Raw genomic sequence first — 20,804 nt, forward strand, 5'->3', positions numbered from 1 at the left:
AACTGAGAGGGGGCCGGTTTAGGCCCCGTGGCCCGCCTCGAGGGCCAGGCTTTTCGGTTATCCCGACTCCGGGGCTTATTCGTTCTCGGGGCAGCCAAGGGAACTAATGCTTGAACGGGGGCAGAAGGAAAGGCTCCGCTCCCGGCCCTCTGCCGCCCGCCACCTGCCATCCCCCGAGAGAGAGAGGGCTCCGGCCATCTACCTCAGAGCTGAGAAGCCACGTTCTGCCTACCTCCAACTGTTCCACCCGTCACCCCAGAAGAGAAGCTCCCCATAGCATGAGAATTTGTCAGTCTGGTTGCAGCCGATGACACGTGGACCAAACTGGCAGCTGCGGGCACCGAATTAAATAAGGACTGCAAGACCGACGAGCTGGCCACAGAGCTGAGGTTGGCCGGCAGGGCCCCGGGGCCCAGGGGGAACTGGGATCCAGCGGTGACAGCGTTTAAGAAAGGATGGTGCGTTTGCACGGCAGATACCGAGTTGCCAGAAGAGGGGCCAGCCGTGGGAAGGCTTCTGCCATTGAGAAGGCCCCCAGGAGGGGCGGCGGCGGCGGCGGCGGCGATGAAAAGGTTGTGGCCATTTTTAAACTCCAGGTCGCGGTCCCGTCCTTTCCCGACCTTGCCACTGTGCTGCAGGGGGCCTTTTTCTGACGAATGTGCCCCCAACTCGCTCATCTCTTTGCTTTTGCCCCCTGCCCTCCCAAACTCATCCCCTTTCAACCCCCCCAGGCCATCCAGCTGCCGCTTGTTCAGAAAGGGGTTTGTCTCGGAGACACTGACGTCTCTGCTCCGCTGGGACGGAAAACCCAGAGGAGAATGTAAGCCCGTCACCTCACTAGCCTTATGAGACAGAGAAGCACCATCAGGAAAGCTGTGTAAACTGAGATCGGCTGACAGGCCCCCATTGTAGGCAAATCCATTCGGGCTGAGTGCGCCAGCCCCCGCTGAGCCCCCGGCCAAGCTTTTCCGGGGGTGCGCCGAGAGCTTGCCGTCGGCAGGCCCGGCGTCCTCCGAGGGCGGCCTGAAGGTGAACAGAGGCGGCGCGGCCTGCCCGGGGCTGTCGGCCGTCTTGGCCAGGTGGAGGTCGGAGATGGGCGAGAAGGTGGACTTCCACTTGCTGCTGTTCGTGTTCTCGTGGGTCGGTCCCGGCTTCCTTCCTGACGAACTGCTGCCCCCTGCTTGGGAAGGAAAAGTGGGCACGGATCAGTGACCGGGTGGCTCGACTCGCAGCCGGCCAGGCACCGCCGCCCGTGACCCTAGCGACCGCCATTTTGCCCACGCAATTCCAAGCCTCGCGTTCGGCCGGAACGTCGCCTGGGTCTCCGAGAGCCCACCACACGTGGGGAGCGGGCTTCGGGTTCCGACATTCCCTCCACGGTGGGGGGCGGCCGCTGAGGGCCAGAACAACGGCAGAAGGTGGGGCGACAACCAGAGGAGACACACAGGAGAACAGCAAGCGGGGACGATTTAATCTCACTATCCCAGAATGGCAGTGCCCGGGCCACAGTTGATGCAGATCTGCATGGGTAGATCGATGGGTGTGTGTGTGTTTGCGCGTGTCTGTGTGCAGAGCCGGGATTAGAACACAGTCTTCTAGACTGTGAGCCTGTTGTTGGGTAGGAACCGTCTCTATATATTGCCAACTTGTACTTCCCAAGCGCTTAGTACAGTGCTCTGCACACAGCAAGTGCTCAATAAATGCGATCGAATGAATGAGTGAACACAGATCTGTGGTCGTTCCATGGGCCACGATGCTGCAGTGCTGATGGTGTGTGTGTGTGTGTGCGTGTGTGCATGTGTGCAAAACTCAGAGCGCCCAGCTCCCTGTAGTTACTAGAGAAAACCTCAAAAAAGCTGACGAGTATCGCACCAGGACCATTGATCACCTTCCCTACCTGCTCACGACTGATCGACCGACAGACCGACTGGCTGTTGGACTGCTAGCTCCCAAGCCTGACCTCGGGCCCTTGAGATACCTGTTTGAGCCACGGGGCTCCAGTCCCACTGCTGCTCCACTTTCTGAGGCAAGCTGTTGGGGTAGAACAGGTGCAGTGGCAGCCAAGCGTGGGCCAAGAGTTGCTCGGTACTGGCCGGGGCTTCTGGTATGCGACTCGGGAACATTTTACCCGCCCCCTGGCTCCACACCAGGCCAGGCCTGGAGCTCACCTGCCCTCAACTTGACCGCCACCCACACTGTCCATCTGCATCCCCCAGGAGCCTGCCAGTCCTCTCGCTGACCGGGCCCCCCCACCAGGGCACTCAGTGCCTTTGACCGCCGATACGTGGCCCAAGTGCGACCGACCCAATTTCTGCTTGCCAGGCACCGTGCCCACACACGGCTACCTGCCACCTACCGAGCTGGCTGACCCGCTGTCGGGTCCCCGCGCCCCTTGCTCATCTCCCCTGGCCCAAGCCCCCAGGTCTGGCCACCCGCCACTGACCAAGCTGGCTGATCTGCCCCCAGGGCCTCAAGCCCGCTAGGGTTTTCCAGCCAGTCAGGACAGACAGAGGCCAACAGTAGTCGTGGCTCGAATACACCAGATAGGTCAAAGGGAGCGGTGCCAGAGAGGCCAGCTTCTGAGGATCTTGCTGACAAGAGCTGGGTTTCAAGGGACCCTTGAAAATCCCTGCACCAGCATCACAGCAAGTCCAGTCGCTCCCTGGAGACCACCACCACCAGGCAGCACCCCAGACCCTACCCATCAGCTTTGTCTGCTGACCTCGTGACAACAACCCCCTTCCTCCACCTACCATTTTCCACTGATTTTGGTGGGGATTTGCTTTCCAAAGAGATGGTGGCAATTTTTCTTTCGATTCTAGTGAGAGAAAAGAAAAGGTTACTCGATAAGCAGCAGCTCATCATTTCCCCGACTTATGCCTCGCACTCCTGGTCGCCGATAATAATAATGATGGTATTTATTAAGCGCTTACTATGTGCAAAGCGCTCTTCTAAGCGCTGGGGGGGATACAAGGTGATCAGGATGTCCCACGTGGGACTCACAATCTTAATCCCCATTTTACAGATGAGGGAACTGAGGCCCAGAGAAGTGAAGTGACTCGCCCAAAGTCACACAGCTGACAAATGGCGGAGCCGGGATTTGAACCCATGACCTCTGACTCCAAAGCCCGGGCTCTTTCCACTGAGCCACGTTGCTTCTCTACGCCGATGAGACCCAGACGTGAGAGACTCCAAGATGCACTGCGGCCAGCCTGCATTGGTGCTCCAGCTCCTACACAGAGAGCTAGAACACGAACAGTTCTGACATCTTGGAGTCTCAAAGGTCACCAACGACTTCCTTCTGAGAAGCGGCATGGCTTAGTGGAAAGAGCGTGGGCTTGGGAGTCGGCGGTTATGGGTTCTAATCCCGGATCTGCCACTTATCAGCTGTGTGACTGTGGGCAAGTCACTTAATTTCTCTGGGCCTCAGTTACCTCATCTGTAAAATGGGGATTAAGACTGCAAGCCCCAAGTGGGACAACCTGATAACCTTCTATCTACCATGGTGCTTAGAACAGTGCTTGGCACATAGTAAGCGCTTAACAAATACCATCATTATTATTATTATTATTATTCTTGCCCAATCCGACAGCCTCTACCCCATCCTAATCCCCCTCGACCTCTCGGCTACCTACGACACAGTCGACCACCCCCTTGTCCTGGAAACGATAGCCAACCTTGGCTTCACTGACGACGTCTGCTCTGGGTTCTCCTATCTCTCTTGAAGAACCGGGCTGCACTGGTGCCCCAGTTCCTTCATACTGACCTAGAGAATGAAGAGGAGCATGCTCCTGGGTCACCCTGCTGCCCCATGGTTTCCAGTGCCTAGACCTTGCTAGAAGGCAAGAATAAGGCGTCGTTGGGGCCCGGAAACCCAAATGTTCAAGTTCTTTCTGCTGGGGCTTCTCCCCCACGCTCGGGAATAATTCATTCACTTTGGAGTCAGGCACCAACATCATGCTGTGAACTGAAGGCACCCGGACATCTCCTGTGGGTTTCACGGACAGCAAGGCAAGGCCAGAAAGCGTCGAGAGGTCCAGAAGGGAGGGGAGACTAGCCTCATACAGCTAGAGCCTTAGAGCTGGGAAATGCTTTCACCAAGCAGTGATTTTGGCCAGGGCCCCTGGGCCTAAGCTCCCATCCACCTTTGGCTAGTACCTCTCAAAAACCTATCGCCGCCATAACTGTGGGGTTTGTTAAGTGCTTACTATAAGCTGAGCACTGTGCTCAGAACCGGGGTAGGTGCAAAATAAGGTCCCGTCCCCACCCCCATTTCCTACACAGAGCTCACAGTCTAAGGGGAAAGAGAGAGAACAGGGCTCTCATTCTCGCCCCCACCTAGGTCCTAAGAAGAAAACAGGTCGGGAGAAGCAAAGCGACTCGCCCAAGGTCCCACGACAGGGAAGCGACGGCACCGGGCTGAGAGTCCGGGCCTCCTGGCTCTTTCCACGAGGCCACCCCCACTGCTTCTCAACGTGGGAACTGCTTTTGCAACTCTGCCAACTGTCAAAACGGTCGGCGCCATTCTCCGAAGCACAGAAACCAGGCTGACAAAGCAGTGCGCCCGTCCCATCGCTGTTAGGTCTAAGGGTGCCATCCTCTGGCGCAACGGAGCAGATCTGTGTGCAGGTTCATCATCAATCGTATTTATTGAGCGCTTACTGTGTGCAGAGCACTGTACTAAGCGCTTAGCACTGTTGCAGAGCCCTCACGGAAAACATGGCCACAGTGGGGTCAGGGCCGCTCACTGCCCAGCCTCCACCACTCACCTGGTGCTGTTGCGCTCATCTTCATATCCCTGCTCTTCATCAGATGTGAGCGGGGAATAGTAAATCCCATTGGTCTGGATGAGCGGCTTCTCCTTTTTCAGCACCGGCGGTTGGTCGTTGTCCTGGTAGGGAACAGGAGAATTCTTCAGGGAGTTTTCCGGGGAGGAAATGGCTGTGATCTCTAAAGGCTGATTAATGTTATTGACCTGAAGAATCAAAAGGGGAAAAAAAAAGTCCCAAAACACCAAATTAAACATATGATTCATGCCAATTATGCCAACACAGAGGGTTCACTGAGTTGTCATTTCAGGATTTTGTGTATTAACCTGAAAGCTCTCTTGCCAAGAGCATCACACTGCTGGCATCTGATCCTTCAAAGGCCACTCAAAGCATTGGATGAGCAACCGCATTGGCCGAGGAAGTGCGGAGAAGGAAGAAAAGGAAGAGGAGGCGGTGGTATCGCCAGGGCCCAAAGGAGTAGTGAGCCCAAACAGATGTCTGGGAGGGACAGGCGGCTCTTGGGGATATGGAACTTCTGTTGAAAATTCCAACTCGGCTCAAGTTCTCACAGGCTCTCCCTTTCCCCAGCCCGCCCCTACCCACCCTATCCATTCTCAGCGGTCTGGATGGCGGAAGAGGGTCCCCGGAGCCCCTGGTCCCTCTGGCTAAGAGCTGTCAATCGCGAGGGAAGAAAACTCCTGATGCCACCTGGTAGCCAAAAGAGTTAAATCTGCACGATCTCTGGAACGACCTTCCTCCTGGGTGGAGCTGAGGTCAACAGGATTAAAATCCAGAAGCCCCCAAACCAGCTGGCTCTGGAGGAAGGTGGCAGCACAACTGTGAACCCAGATGGGTTCGGTACACTTCCCGCAGCCGGCCAACACTTTTGCCCCGTGCAGATATCTATGGCCCGTGAGTTTCAGAAGCAGATTACTAAAGCACCTATGCAGCCATTTCTGTTTCCTGTAGCAAAGCGTTCTGGGATTCTCAGCTTGCAGCTATTGCCTAGGAGAACGGGATGGCCTTTGGGAACCACCACGAGACACCTTCCAGTCTCCTGCCTCCACTTCTGACTGATTTCAGATTGAATTCCACCGGGTATCCAGGGTGCAGGTGGAAGAAGGCTTGACATAAGGCACCTTGTCAACTTTTATGAAGACCCTACCGCCCAGAGCCACAGCTCCCACCCTGAATCCGTCCTGCCCCTTGGCTCCCCTCATGGAAGTTGTGGGTCAACTGGGGCCAGGCTGCAGATTCAGGGCCAGGTCTAAGATTAGCAGGAGGTCACGTTCCAACCTTGGCGTCACCTTTGACTCCGCTCTCTCATTCACCCCACACAACCAATTCGGAACCAAAACCTGCCGGTCTTACCTCCACAACATCGCCAAGATCCGCCCTTTCATTCATTCATTCATCCATTCAATCACATTTATTGAGCGCTTACTGTGTGCAGAGCACTGTACTAAGCACTGGGAAAGTACAAGTCAGCAACATATAGAGACAGTCCCTACCCAACAACGGGCTCACAGTCCTCCCTTCAATGCCCTACTGAGAGCTCACCACCTCCACCACCTCCAGGAGGCCTTCCCAGACTGAGTCCCCCCCTTTTCCTCTCCTCCTCCTCCCTCCCTCACCATCGTCCCCCCCCCCCCCCCCCCCGGCTTCTGCCCTACCCCCTTCCCCACAGCACTTGTATATATTTGTACATATTTATTACTCTATTAATGATGTGCATATAGCTATAATTCTATTTATTCTGATGGTATTGACGCCTGTCTCTTTGTTTTGTTTTGTTGTCTGTCTCCCCCTTCTAGACTGTGAGCCCACTGTTGGGTACGGACCGTCTCTATATGTTGCCGATTTGTACTTCCCAAGCGTTTAGTACAGTGCTCTGCACACAGTAAGCGCTCAATAAATATGACTGACTGAATGAATGAATGGACGATGACTGAAGAGCAGGGGTGAATCCCAGTGCCACTGCCCAAAGGCCTGGGGCGGGGCTGCCCCTGCCTCCCCCAGTCCCACCTCACCCTCTGGCCTGAGCCCCAGCTGACACCTACTGGTCCATCCCTAAGCGCCCTCCTGGCCAGCTCGCCCCGTCAGACTGGGTAAGGAAACTTCCTGCAAGTTTGGGGCAGCAGTGGGTCCGCCCGAGATACTCGGCCAGGCCCCTGGAGTTATTCTGTCCCATCTTCACCCCCCACGGCCTGTGTCACACTGGCTTCCTCTCCCCTGGACCGCCCAAGCTCTACTAGGGCTCAGGGATACGGAGGGCCCCAGAGTTCTGGTATGAGGCCGACACCCTCATTTGGATTGTCTGCGGTGGGCACCCAATGAGGACCGTTGCCTTCCCTCTGCCGGGAATGATTCAACAGGAATCTGGGGTTCCTGGCTTGACTAGAGACTGCTCAGTCAAAGCCCAGGATCAGCTGAGTGCTATCACAGCAAACGAAGGAAAGGAGAATGGTGGGGGGCAGGGGGTGCCTGGAGAGGAAGGAAGACGGCCACGGAGTTTAGACCGCTCTCCAGTGGGACTGAGTGGAGAAGGGAAGCGCATTCTCTATCTTACCATAGAGTTGATGTTGAGGGGCGAGCCTGACGACGGAGTAAAGAGTCCCGCCACGGATGGTAAGGGTTTGCGTTTGGGAGACAGCCCGCTGGGGTGCCCGCTGGAAGACCGCTTCCTCCTCCCTCTCTTCTTGCCGTCCTGCATATAGGCTGGCCCACAGTCCGTTCGGATGCTTGCCGTTAGGGGACTGTGCTTGTTGGAAGGAGACTGTTTTAGGTTTCCTGCATTTGTAGAGATGGTAAAGATAATTCTTCTCTTGGCTTCACTCTCGGGATCAGAAAAGCCCCAATCAGACTGCAGGTCTCCCATGTGGCCCTCAGTGAACATCTTCTGAGCATCTGCATGCTGGGCCGCCCCAGGCAGCCCCTGGGCGGCCCCGGGGAGCCGGGGGCTCAACGGGTGCTGGTGGGCGGGGGAGTTCGGACCAGAATTCCGGCACTGCATCATGAGCAAAGAAGGATGTTGTGGGGTGGAGCTCCGGGAGCCTACTGCGTTGAACAGACTCCCCGAATTGGACGGGTCATCCAGAGCAGTCTGCTCAACGACGTGGTTAAGCTGGGCCGGGCTGCTGGAAACAGTTCCCCCGACTGCCACCGAGCCAGAATAAGAAAAACCTGTCGAGAGGGGGGGAGATCATTGCTCAATGAAGCCACTGTAGACCTGAAATATAACTTCACTTCTGGGGGCTGGGGTTAGCTTGCGGGCGGCGGCAGTGGTGAGGAAATCAGGAGGAAAGACATTGATTGACAGCTCACTCTTCTCGACAACTGGAAGAAGCCTAGCCCCTCCCTGCTCCCCTCACCCCTCTACACACAGGCGCGCACGCACACACGTGCACACACGCACACACACACACACACACATAGAGAGTACCCCCCCTCATGAAACAACTGTCACCTGGGACTCAGGCTACGGTCAAGGAATAGGGATAGCTGTAGCCTAAACTGGTCAAATCTCCAGAAGGAATGGCTTGGAGATCGTCCCAGCTTTTCTAATCATCCAGCAAGTGAGAGCCAGGTGTGCTTATGCTTCCACGATTAACCAAAATACCCTCGAAGCTAGAGAGAGAAGGAGAATGGCAGGAAACCCAGGCTTGCACCCAACACCTGAACCCTGGCTCCTGAGGGGAGACAGGCTGGGTGCGCCTCAGAGAAGGCAGGATCAAAGCAGGTGAGAAGGAGAGGGAGAGGCAGGCAACAGAAAGGCATTCCGGGAAACATCTCTTTCTGGACTTAAGAGCCACTACTCGGGGCCTGTTGGATCCGGGGCAGGGGGTGTCATCGAGCTGGAGTAGCTGGGGCAGAACACGACACCCTCCGCCCCAAAAGGCGGACCCTCCGGCACACAACCCACAGACCGTGAGGCCCCAGAGAGCAGCTGGGCCGAGAGGAGGAGTGTTACCTGAGGTAGCCGAAGCAAAGGGCTTGGTTCCAGTAGCACTGCTTAGACCATTATAGGAATTAGCACCAAACTGTTTTTCAAGTGTTGAAGTAGAGTCTCGAGTCTGATGAACTGGACTAGGTGTGCTTCTCTATGGAAAGAAGAGGGATCCGTTTTACAATATAAATCAACCGGCCAACCGCCAACCACGCCTGACCATCGCAGCAGTCCGCTGAATCAGCACCAAACCGGAGCCTGAAGCCAAATGCACGCCAAACTTAGCTGAATCATCCTGCTGGTCACCTGCTCAAAAGCCTGGCCGGCTTCGGGGGACAGGGGGACAGACCACGGGTCGGATGGGGAGACACAGCACACAGACAGAGTCCCCTGTGACAGGAACGGTTCCAAGAACCCCACACTGACGGTCCCCTCACCCCTCAGCAAACCCCTTCCCCAGAGCGGACGCACAGATGAATGACCACCTCCATGTCAACCCGAGCCAGGAGGCAGGAGCCTGTTCTTGGCCCCGTGATTCTCTGCCCTTGGAGCGAAAGGACAGGCACCATGAACACTGCCAGCCCAGGGTCGCGGGGGTTGGAGGCGGGCCCACCCAGCATAAACCTCATCGCAAGGAGCCCGAAGAAATGGCTCTTCCATGCTAGGTGCAGTTTCTCCTCCCGGGCCAGTTGCTGGCCAGTAGTCAGCCCTTGGTGGAGCAGGCCCCACAGCAAAGGCTACCACCGAGGTACAGCTGTTAGCCTGGGGCCACGGGGGTGGCTTGTTTTCAAGGGCAAAAGTTGGGCTCCAATTGGGCCAAAGTTTCTCCCCATACTCCCCAGGAAACCCACTTCCATCCAACATCCACCGGACACTTGTGAAAGCCCCATGGGCTCCAGGCCAAGAGCACTGAGTCTTTGTCCTCCCTCAACCTGTTCCGGGGCCGGCTTTCTTTAAAGGATTAAAAAACATCTGACAATCCTTTACTCACCACCTTCTCAACCCGGCTGGGCAGGACTACACTGGACAGTGGGATACTAACAGGGAGTTTATTGGGTTGCACTGTGCTGAGAGGAATACTGATGGGTAAGCTGGTGATCGTTTCTCCATTGCTGGCATAGGCTCTTTCTTTCAAAACCTGAAAAACAAACAAGCACTGAAGACCACTTAAGAACCCAAGGCTCCTTTTCAGGCAATCCTGAGATCATACGGTCCACTCGGTTCATAAGGCACAACCAAGAACCACCTCGAGGAGCAAAACGGCACTTCTAAGAGACGAGTCCAGTCAGGGCTAAAGAGCTCAAGGCCCTTCATGGGTTGGGAAACCAGGAGGTCTGGGATGAGGGTGTGAGGGTCTGTGGTCGCCCCAGGAGAGTAGGCGGCACCGATCCTGCCATCCTGACAGGCTCCCACATCAGCGCCACAGGAAAGGTCTAGCCACCTTCCAGCCAGGGAGAAGGCGGTATGGAAAAAAACAAAGCGGTATAAGTGGCGATGAAAGGGAAATGGGTTTCTTTGGCCTTGTTTTCCCACCCACCTTCCTGGACCGCAGAGGATGGGGAGCTGCTTTTCAGGGGCGATGCTTTATGGATCCCGAGAGACTCTTAGCCACCCCCGGCCCCCACAGTGAGAGCCACAGAGTCAGAGAGCCCGGCTCCAATTGGTCTCGGCAACGGAAAAGGGCATGGTTGACGGGACCCTCCCAACCTATCACCATCCCTCTCCCCTCCTGCCGACACTCGAACTACCAGAAACCGTTCGTTGGCCAAGGGCCCCCTCCGAGGCCTCCAGGAGCCTTTTGAATAAAACCTAAGGAACACTCTCTGGAGGGAGGCAGAGGGTAGGGAACAGCTCTATTTCCCTGAGGGGAAACAGGCCCAGAATGGTTCAGAGCCATGCCCGAGATCAGCAGAAAGCCAGGGGCAGAAGTGAGGGCCAAACCCAGGACTCCTACCGCTCCACTCACCTAAACACTCAATCCACCGGTCAAATGGAAGAACTGCAGACTCCAATTAACTGCTCGCTCTTCCCCAGCCATGCTAGGGTGAGGCCCTTCCTCCCCAGCTCTGCCAGCATGTGGCCAGAACTGAGCTGGAGTGGGAAGAGGGGGAGGCACACAGGCTGGGCCTGGCTGGGTTGAGGAAAGGCAGGGCTTTTGGGAGAGCACAACAGAGTAAGCAGAGCTGATTCCTACCCTCAGGGAGCTTAGACTCTAGTGGGGGAGGCAGAGCTGAAAGAAACTCCATTTAAGAGGGAGAGGGAGTGTGGTGTAGTGGAAAGAACCTGAACCTGGGTTCTCAACCCGGTTCTGCCACTTGTCTGCTCTATGACCTTGGGCAAATCACTTCATTTTTCTGGACCTCGGTTCCCTCATCTGTAGAATGGCGATTAAGACTGTGAGCCCTATGTGGGACATGGACTGTTTCAGACCCGATTTTCTGGTATCTACCCTGGCACTTAGTACAGTGCCAGGTACACAGAAAGTGTTTAACAAAACCCATTAAAAGAAAAAAAAGAAAAAGGGGAGAGAAAGATTGGCACGTTGGCTGCACAATGTGGGATTGCGCTCCCTCCACTCTGAAAATGAGAGGAGCAAAGGACGGACTTAAAGCTCCATGGGTCCAGCATCTGAGGCCAAACATAGCACCTCTACAGTGAACACTTACACCGTCACCGTTTTCGCCGGGGCCTCCTCGTGGGTGAAAAGCACCTGGGTTGCTTCCCCAGGGCCCGGGAGACACACACACACCCGCTCCCCCCCCCCCAAACCACCATCCCCTTCCTCCAGCTAGGACCCATTTGGTGGTTGCCCCGGGGGCAGATGCACGAGCAAACGGCAGGCTGTCTGCACGTTTGCATAAGGTATCGGACATCGACGCCCACGATCAATCAATCAATCGTATTTATTGAGCGCTTACTGTGTGCAGAGCACTGTACTAAGCGCTTGGGCAGTACAAGTTGGCAACATATAGAGACAGTGCCTACCCAACAGTGGGCTCACAGTCTAAAAGATCTACTAGGCGCGGAAATAAAGCCCATTCGGGACCCCCTCCTCTCACCTTCTCAGTGTTCTTCTCTCCCGCTGCAATCTGTAAAGCAGAAGGAGAAGAAGGCCGAACGTGCTGAGGACTCAGCTTTATGCCGTTTGAAACCCCGGGGCTCTGATATGAAAGGCCATTCTCTTTGGCGTGCTCAGCTCTGGAATAAAGATACGTCAAGTTTCAGTCTTTGTTGAACCCTCCCAATGAGCCACACAGTCTCCAGAAGCAGAATGCCCGGCTCCCTGATCATCCCACCAAAATCTCCTCTCTGTTGCATTTTTTTCAATCGTCATCATCATCATCATCAATGTGTTTACTGATCACAGAGCACTGGACTATGCACTTGGGAGACAACAACAGAACGGAGTTGGCAGCCACATTCCCTGCCCGCATCATTGTCACTGTTCTCATCCATAAGTTGATTCCTGTGATTTCCACGACTCCCAAGCTCTCAATCCTCCAACAACACACCCCTCCACCTGCTTCCAAACCCTCTTGTCAACAGTTCCTATTTCCCCACTCTCACCTCTGGTGCAGGTCACTAGCTGGGGCTTTCCCAGTGGCTGCATGATCCTGATTCAAGTGTCTCCGTAGGGCTATCTTGGCCGGGGAAAACCGGGTGTAGTCGGGGATGGATAAACTGGCCACTCGGTCCGCCTTCTGCCTGCTGTTGTGGTTAGGAGTGCAGGGCACGATTTCTTGGTCCAGGTGGGAGGTCAGGTACTGAGGGGTGTTCTGCTTGGAAGAGGGTCGGCTCAGCGCGCTGGGAATTTCGTAGGGAGCCGCATGGCCGTTCATGGACAGTTCGGGGCTCATGCCATTGATGTGGGGCAGAGAGAACTTGGCGCACTCGAGCTCAAGCTGGAATCGGCTGGGATCGGGTTCGAGCTCCCGGTTTAAATGGCTTTTGTGGCGCAAGTGAACCGACGGTGTCTCGTCAGCCGGCATGTAGGACTTGAGCTGCAACAGCTCCTGCTGCCTTTGACTCTTCTCCAGCTCCACGATGCTGATCTTTAAAACCAACGGGGGGATGCCGGAACACAGGAAGGAAAGACAACATTGAGACACTGGATTTTTACCCCTCGCAGGAGATGGCTCTTTCCCTGGCTGGGCAGAAGGGAAGCAACACCCCTGTGGGGAGGCGGCATCCCCACCAAGTCGGCAGACCTCAGCCGTCCGTCCCCACAGCCCCACCTCCTTCGGTCGACCGCGTCGCTCGGCCACCGCTTCGGCCTCTGGCAAGGGAGAGAGGCCCCGGGCTAGGAAAACAGCCGACATGACGGGTGCAGACCGGGATTCCCGACATGGGGGAAAGAAAGAGGGGTCCCCTCTCTGGGGGCGGTTGAGATCCCATGCTTTTCAGGCTCCTCCTTACCTGCAACTCCAAACAATGCTTCTGTTTCTCTGAAATTTGATTCTTCAGGGCCTGCTTCTCCTTCAGTAAATTCTCCAGCGACAGGGTGGACCAATCCAGCTTCAGCTCTTCGCATCGAGCCTTAAGCTGCAAGAGCATTTAGAGAGGAATCAGGAGAACAAGCCCAACCAAGCCGAGGAGCAGGATCCCACGCCCAGGGTCGATTCATCTGGGCTGGGATGTCAAGAGGATTCAGTCGGTGCTTCACCCATGCTAATTTTTTTTTTTTTGGTAAATAATAAGGGTATTTGTTAAGCGCTTACTGTACTGTAATACCTTACCAGCTAATCGGGTTGGAGGAGTGGTATTGGCCCTGAGTGCCTGATGGCGGGTGACACCCAGCGCTAAGGCCTTAGGGGCGACCAAAGGAGGTGAAACACATGGCCGCTCCCCTCCAAAGGGCACCAGTGACCTGTCAGCAGGCTAAGTGCCTGGCTGGCAAACCCTTGACGGAGCTGAGGGGACAGTGGGAAAATGGACACGGACCCCTCCAAAACCAGCTACACAAACATGCTTCCCGCTTAGGTCGTTCGGGCAGCGAGCCTAAATGGTTCCCAGCTACGAGTCTCCAGGCAGGCAACGGTTCTGTGACGGTGACGGCCGCCTTCCATTACAGCTGCCTGTTGCCTGGGCCACCCTGCTGCTGGGCAGCTCTGAGAATTGAGAAAGCCAGGTTCTGTGGCCTGGTTCCGCCTCCTGGGGCTGTTGCCACCCAGGGGGGTGGGGGGGGGGTCTGGCCACAGAAGCACTCAGGATGCTCCACGAGGTGGACTGACCCAGCAGGAAAACTCCAAACTAGCCTACAGGAGTGGCGAAGACCACCATAGCTACCAAGCCACCCATACCCACCCCACCTGCCGGATCTGAACTTTCTTTTTGTGTCCTGTCTCCCCCACTAGACTGTAATCAATCAATCGTATTTATTGAGCGCTTACTGTGTGCAGAGCACTGTACTAAGCACTTGGGAAGTACAAATTGGCAACATATAGAAACAGTCCCTACCCAACAGTGGGATCACAGTCTAGAAGGGGGAGACAGAGAACAATTCCAAACATATTAACAAAATAAAATAAATAGAATAGATATGTACAAGTAAAATAAATAGAGTAATAAATATGTACAAACATATATACATATATACAGGTGCTGTGGGGAAGGGAAGGAGGTAAGTTTTTTGTGGGCAGGGATCATGTCTTCCAACTCCATTGCACTGGACGCTCTGAGTTTCCCTGGTGCCCTGCTCAGGGCTCCACAGGAGGTGACAGTAAGGTCTCTTGTCAGGAGCAACAGATGATATCAGAAGGGCCCTGAAGGTGGGGAGCACGGTGGTCTGTTGGATGTGACGGGGAGAGAGTTCCAGGCAAGAGGGAGAGGAGGGTGCAAGCAAGAGGTCAATGGGGAGGGAGGCGAGAGCAAGGCTCAGTGAGCAAGTTGCGCACACCCCTTGCATGTGCGCACACACACACACACACACACACACACACACCCCCCACCCCACCGTTTCGACACGTTAAGTTTGAGGTGACAGCAGAACACCCAAGTAGAGATGTCCTGAAGGCAGGAGGAAATGTGAGACTGCAGTGAGGGAACGAGATAAGGGCTCGGAGATGTAGATTTGGGAATCATCTGCATAGAGATGGTGGTTGAAGCCATGGGAGTGAATGAGTTCTCCAAGGGAATGGGTTTAGATGGAGAATAGAAGGGGACCCAGACTGAGCCTTGAAGGACTCCCACAGTAAGGGGATGGGAAACAGAGAAGCAGCCAATGAAAGAAATGAGAAGGAGCGGCCAGAGAGATAGGAGAACCAGGAGAGGACAGTGTCAGTGAAGTCGAGGCTGGATAATGTTTCCAGGAGGAGGGGGTGGCTGACAGTGTCTAAGGCAGCTGAGAGGTGGAGGAGGATTAGGATGGAGTATAAAGCCATTGGATTTGGCAAGAAAGAGATCACCGGTGGCCTTAGTTAGGGCAGTTTCTGTGAAGGGAGGGGAAGCCAGATCGGAGGGGCTCAAGGAGAGAATTGGAGGAGAGGAATTTGGGACTGTGGGGTGTAGACAAATCGCTCAAAGAGTTTGGAGACGAATGGTAGAAGGGAGATGGGGGCGAAAACTGGAGGAGTAAGTGGGGTTCTAAAAGGAGAGCATCATTGGAACGGGGACAGCGGTCTGATCCAGCCAATTAGCTGCGTTGGTGTTCCAGCGTCACCTCTTCCCCCCTCTTCCCCTGCTGTGCCATCATTTAATGAGGCCCTGAGGCAAGGAAAATGGATCATCAGCCCCTGAATAACTGGGGCTCTCCTTTGGTCCTGGGTAACGGCAGGCATTGGCAGGCATTACCAGTCCGTGGGGGGCAGAGTAGGATTGAGCACTCACCCGATGCAGTGTACTGCGCTACAGTGCTCAGGAAGTACAAAACAAAGAAGTGGTCCGTCCCCTAGGCACAAGGAGTGTACACTCCAACGAGGGAGACAGACCTACAAATCCTTACAAATGCAAACAGAAAAATGATGTGAAATCTGAGAGAAAATAAAAGCCCCTGGGTCCCACACCATGGCCAAGCCCCCAGTCGATGGAACTCTGCCCTGCAAAAGTGTGGCACTCAGTTTTTCTCAAGTCTAACAGGCAAATCAGATTTCTGCTTGCTTTTCATTCTACAGCAACAGTGAGAGCACTGGACTAGTAAGAATAATCCTAAGCATAATGAATTGACGACGATACTAACAGAGGCATTTGTCAAATGCTTACAAAGGGCCAAACACTGAACTAAGCGCTGGGGTTGACACAGATCAGACACAGCCCCTGTCCCACATGGGCCTCACAGGTTCCGAGGGAGGGCCAGCAGGTATTTTATCCCTATTTTAAAGAGGGAATTGAGGCCCAGAGAAATCAAGCGACTTGCCCAAGGTCCCGCAGCAGGCAAGTGGTGCAGCTAGGAGGAGAACCCAGGTCTCCTGATTTCCAGCCCCAGGCTCCTTCCGCTAGGCTGCTACCCTGCTTCTCTAAAAGCAGCCAAGTAGGCAAAATTAGGCAGATTTGGAACCGGAGGGAAGCAAGGTACATACCAGCTGTAAGCTCTGGTTCCTGAGTTCACTGTTCTCTTTCTCTAGCTGTTTGGTTTGTTCCTTTAGCTGCTGGTTATGAGCGGAGATCTCTTTCTGAGCTTGAATCAGGTCATTGTAAGTCAGTGCCTTAACTCCCAACTAGAGGAATGAAGAAATGAAATCAATCAGTACGATGAAGCAGTGAGGCCAATGAGCACTTGGCAGAGGTGATTAACATAGCACCTCAGAAGAGGAGGTGACTTGCATGGGGAGAATGGAAACAACATCAGCCTCGCTATGACCCTCTGGAGCCTGCAAACCATTCCTGGCCCGCCCCAATTCGGAAACCTGGAGCTGAAGCTCCCGGCCTAACTGGGGGCTTCCAGTCCCCCTGCCTTCTAGCAACACTCGCCCCCCCCCGTTCTCCTTTCTTCCCATCTCCAGCCTTGCTCGCACTTTGAGGGTGCCGTCTCCTTAGCTTTCAAATACACGCAGATCTGTCCATTGCTTAAAAAAATAACAAAAACAAAACAAAAATAAACTCCCCCACTGGACCCTACGGCCCCACCCCACTCCTCAAACAGGTATGTCTATACCTACTGCCTCCGCTTCCTCCCTTCCCACTCCCTCCTTGATGCTCTACAATCCCATTTCCATCCCCATCCACTCCATCAAACCCTCCAAGGTCACCAATGACCTCCTCCTGGCCAAATCTAACGGTGTCAACTCCACTGGTGGCATTTGTTGAGTGCCTTCTGTAGGCAGAGGACGCGGCACTAAGCATCGGGGAGTACTGTACTCTCCCAGGTGCTCAGTACAGTGGCCCGCCCAGAGCTAGCGTTCAATCAGTGCCACTGATTGATCGATGACTGAAAGAACAATAGATGGAGGAGCAACGATTCTTGTCCACAAAAGAGCTTCAAATCTAACAGCGTAGATGGACATGGAGTATCTTGCAGATGAGAAAAAGTGCATAAGTAGCTTCATACATAAATCTGTAGGGACAAAAGTGCAACTGGAGGCTGAGCACAAAAGCGATAGTTGGGAGGAAGTAACTTTGGGGGTGGGGGCCGGGGGGAGGACGGGCCGGGGGAAGAGAGACAAAACAGGGAAAGCCTCCTGGAGGAGGTGGGTTTTCCTGAAGGGCTCTGAAGTCGGGGACAGCTGAGGTCCAGGTGGTGTGAAGGGGGAGGAAGTTCCAGGAAGGCAGAAGGGTAGTGAGCCAGGGTCCGGGAACGAGCCACAGGGAGCCAGTTGGCTGCGGCGGACTGGAAAGCGGGAGAGTGGAGCAGAGAGTGGACAGGTAAGTGGGACGAGCACTGATGGGGCAGCAGCGGTGGGACAGGGAGGTGGCCTCTTCTGTCTGATGCGGAGAGGAATCGGTAACCACTGGCAGCTTGGAAGGAGAGCGGACGATCCGAGAGATGATCCGAGCGCGGAGCAGCAGGTCCGGAGAGGAGAGAAGCTGGAGGCGGGGAGAGGGAAGGAACTCCCGGGAAGAGGTTGATGGCGTTGGCAAGCCAGGCAAGGACGAGGGTCTGGACCAGGATGGTGGCTGCTGGGGTGGAGAGGAAGGGATGGATTCTATAAAGGGGGTGGAGGAAGAAGCAACCGGATCAGTTGACCAACCAGACAGAGGGGTTAGAAGAGGGAGGAATCAAGGATGACATCAAGGCAGCGGGCTTCAGAGACACGGAGGGTGATGGTGCCGTCGATTGGCTGTGATGGAAAAGTTAGAAGGAGGAGAGGATTTGGGGCGGGGAGGGAAGACAAGGAGGGAGTTCAGCTCGGGACACAGTGAGCTTGAGGTATTGGGGGAGCGCTGCGGAGCTAGGTCCCGGAGGCAGGAGGAAATGTGAGACTGCGAAGGAGAGAAGTCGGGGCCACAGAGGTAGAGTTGGGAGCCAGCTGCTTAGAGGTGGTAGGTGAAGCCAGCGGGACTGATGAGGACTGAGGGAGAAGCCTAGGGGAGTCCCCCTCTAGACTGTAAGCTCCTTATGGGCGGGGAATGTGTCCACCAACACTTGTTACGTCGGACTTTCCCAAGTGCTTAGTTGCTCGTGATCTCTGCACGCAGGAAGTGCTCCATAAATTCCACCGATGGATTGGGAGTGAGAACGGAGCTTTGACTGCCACCCCCAGTTAGCAGGTGGGAGATACAGGAGGGAATAACAATAATTATAATAATGATGATGGCATTTATTAAGCGCTTACTATGTGCAAAGCACTGTTCTAAGCACTGGATAATAATAATGATGGCATTTGTTAAGCACTATGTGCAAAGCACTGTTCTAAGCGCTGGGGGGGGATACAAGGTGATCAGGTTGTCCCACGGGGGGCTCACAGTCAATCCCCATTTTACAGATGAGGTAACTGAGGCCCAGAGAAGTGAAGTGACTTGCCCGAAGTCACACAGCTGACAAGTGGCGGAGCCGGGATTTGAACCCATGACCACTGACTCCAGAGCCCGGGCTCCTTCCACTGAGCCAAGGGGAGGAAGACTTGCGAACTTCCATGAACGTGTCCTGGGCTGCGGTGGCTGTTGCTCTGCATCTGCGAGGGAGGTGCCCTTTCAGCTACCCTGACCGGTCCCACACTACCACATGCAGTCATTCATATTGACGCATGTCCCTCAAGCCCTAGTGCCTCCTTGGGGGCAGGGGGCATGTCTACCAACTCTGCTGTATTGGACTCTCCCAAACGCTCAGTTCAGTGCTCTGCACACAGTAAGCACTCAATAAATCCCGTTGATGATGATGATGATGACAATGACTGATGTACCTCATCGAGTTTCTGCTGAAACAGTCGTTTGATTTCCTCTTTCTGGGCCTGGCAATGGATGAACAGTTGTTGTGCAGTGCCCAGCAGCTGGGCATTTTTTTCCTGTGGAGGAAGAAAAGGAAAATGTTGAGTACAGGAAGAAAGGGGATGAATGGCTCTCTTTCTTCATGGCAGCAGGTCCCGGTGGGGACGCAGACGTTGGCGGCTGGGGGGTGGCGTGCTTTGGTCCGGTGGGGCTGGGGCGGGGGAAGGGGCGTTGTGCCGGGCCCTCGTACTTCTGGGCAGGGGTGGAAGGCCCAATACCAATGGTGGCCCGACCGCCGATCCAACCCCTGGAAGTCACCTGGTAATCAATTTCACACATTTGTCAGGATCTAGTCTGGAGAAAACCCTGAAAACCATAAAGCAAATCACCCCAGGAGGCAGGCTCACCTTTTCTTGCTCGAGTAACTGCTGTAGGTTCGCCTTATATTGAGGAGTTTTCATGTATGCCATGAATTGCATGTACTGAATCTTAAAGGAGTCTGTAACATAAATTAAAGGGAGATTTACACTCATTTTTTAAAACGTTCAGGGAACAAAGGTTAGGAGCAATGAGAACTACTTGTCAAGAACAAGAATTGAAAGCCACTCCTTGAGGGACAGGCATCCACTGACTTTGAAGTGTCTCGGGTCTGTAGGTCTCCTGAGGGAAATGTTCTTTGCTCTTTTGAGCTCTCCTGTCCCCATCCCCCTAAAAAAAAAGACTATAAGCAGCGTGGCCTAATAGAAAGAGCGTTGGCCTGGGAGTCAGAGGACCTGGGTTCTAATCGCAGCTCCTCCACTTTTTTTTTTTAATATAATGGTATTTATTAAGCACTTACTATGTGCCAAGCACTATTCTAAGCACTGGGGTAGATACAAGGTAATCAGGTTCTCCCATGTGGGGCTCACAGTCTTAATCCCCATTTTACAGATGAGGTAACTGAGGCACAGAGAAGTGAAGTGACTTGCCCATGGTCACACAGCAGACAAGCCGGAATTAGGACCTGTAACCTTCTGACTCCCAGTCCCATGCTCTATCCACTATGCCATGCTGCTTCTCACTACGCCACTTGTCTGCTGTGTGACTTTGGGCAAGTCACTTCACTTCTCTGTGCCTCAGTTACCTCATCTGTAAAATGGGGATTAAATCCTACCCCCTCCTACTTAGACTGTGAGCCCCACATGGGACAGGGACTGTGTCCCAAAAGATTAACTTGTTTCCTCCCTAGGGCTTAGAACACTGCTTGGCACGTAGAAAGTGCTTAACAAGTACCATAATTAAACAGTTGGAAAGATACTGAGATGTGGCAGCCCCACCTATCCCGAAAGTCACTCCTCCCCACCTCATCCTCTCCTACCTGACCGTTTGCTCGTCCCATCCCCGCTGTCCTCCCAACCACCTATCCTCAGCGGTGCCCGCTGACACCTCATCCCATTCCTGGCCGAACCCTTCCGCCTGTCCCTTCCCACAGCTACCAACCTCACAACTCTGTTAGGCCGTGGCCTAGGGACCCCCACTCCCTGGTGGAGAAAACCCCGCCTCGTCTTCGACCCACTTCCGTCCCACTCACCCACCCACCCACCCACTCTCTCCTCCTCCTCCTCCTCCTCCTGTGATGCTGGCTCCCAAGAGGACCTCACCTCTTCCCACTCTGCCCTGACTAGTGGGGAAAGGGGAAGGGGCTGGCCCCACCCTTTCCAAAGTAGCTGACTCTTCATCACCCCTTTCATTTCTCCCTCTTCTTTCCCTGAGCCTGACAGTCCTCCACCTCTACACCTCCTCAACCACCC

The 20,804-nt window shown here is 54.6% G+C and overlaps 1 protein-coding gene across 2 annotated transcripts in view; it reads right to left on the minus strand.

The window, feature by feature from the left end:
• DOT1L (DOT1 like histone lysine methyltransferase) overlaps window positions 1-20,804 on the minus strand; it is a 108,648-nt gene that overhangs the window by 4,996 nt on the left and 82,848 nt on the right. For both annotated transcript variants that reach the window (XM_038772092.1, XM_038772091.1), the window contains exons 16-27: window positions 19,422-19,513; window positions 18,990-19,091; window positions 16,230-16,367; window positions 13,132-13,257; window positions 12,283-12,767; window positions 11,775-11,913; window positions 9,707-9,853; window positions 8,740-8,869; window positions 7,339-7,952; window positions 4,770-4,975; window positions 2,754-2,818; window positions 233-1,180 (exon numbers count right to left, since the gene is read on the minus strand). In XM_038772092.1, the coding sequence (XP_038628020.1) occupies window positions 233-1,180; window positions 2,754-2,818; window positions 4,770-4,975; window positions 7,339-7,952; window positions 8,740-8,869; window positions 9,707-9,853; window positions 11,775-11,913; window positions 12,283-12,767; window positions 13,132-13,257; window positions 16,230-16,367; window positions 18,990-19,091; window positions 19,422-19,513 (3,192 nt within the window). The remainder of the gene's footprint in view (window positions 1-232; window positions 1,181-2,753; window positions 2,819-4,769; window positions 4,976-7,338; window positions 7,953-8,739; window positions 8,870-9,706; window positions 9,854-11,774; window positions 11,914-12,282; window positions 12,768-13,131; window positions 13,258-16,229; window positions 16,368-18,989; window positions 19,092-19,421; window positions 19,514-20,804) is intronic.

The sequence above is a fragment of the Tachyglossus aculeatus genome, chromosome X1 (genome assembly GCF_015852505.1).
Source record: "Tachyglossus aculeatus isolate mTacAcu1 chromosome X1, mTacAcu1.pri, whole genome shotgun sequence".
Taxonomy (NCBI): domain Eukaryota; kingdom Metazoa; phylum Chordata; class Mammalia; order Monotremata; family Tachyglossidae; genus Tachyglossus; species Tachyglossus aculeatus.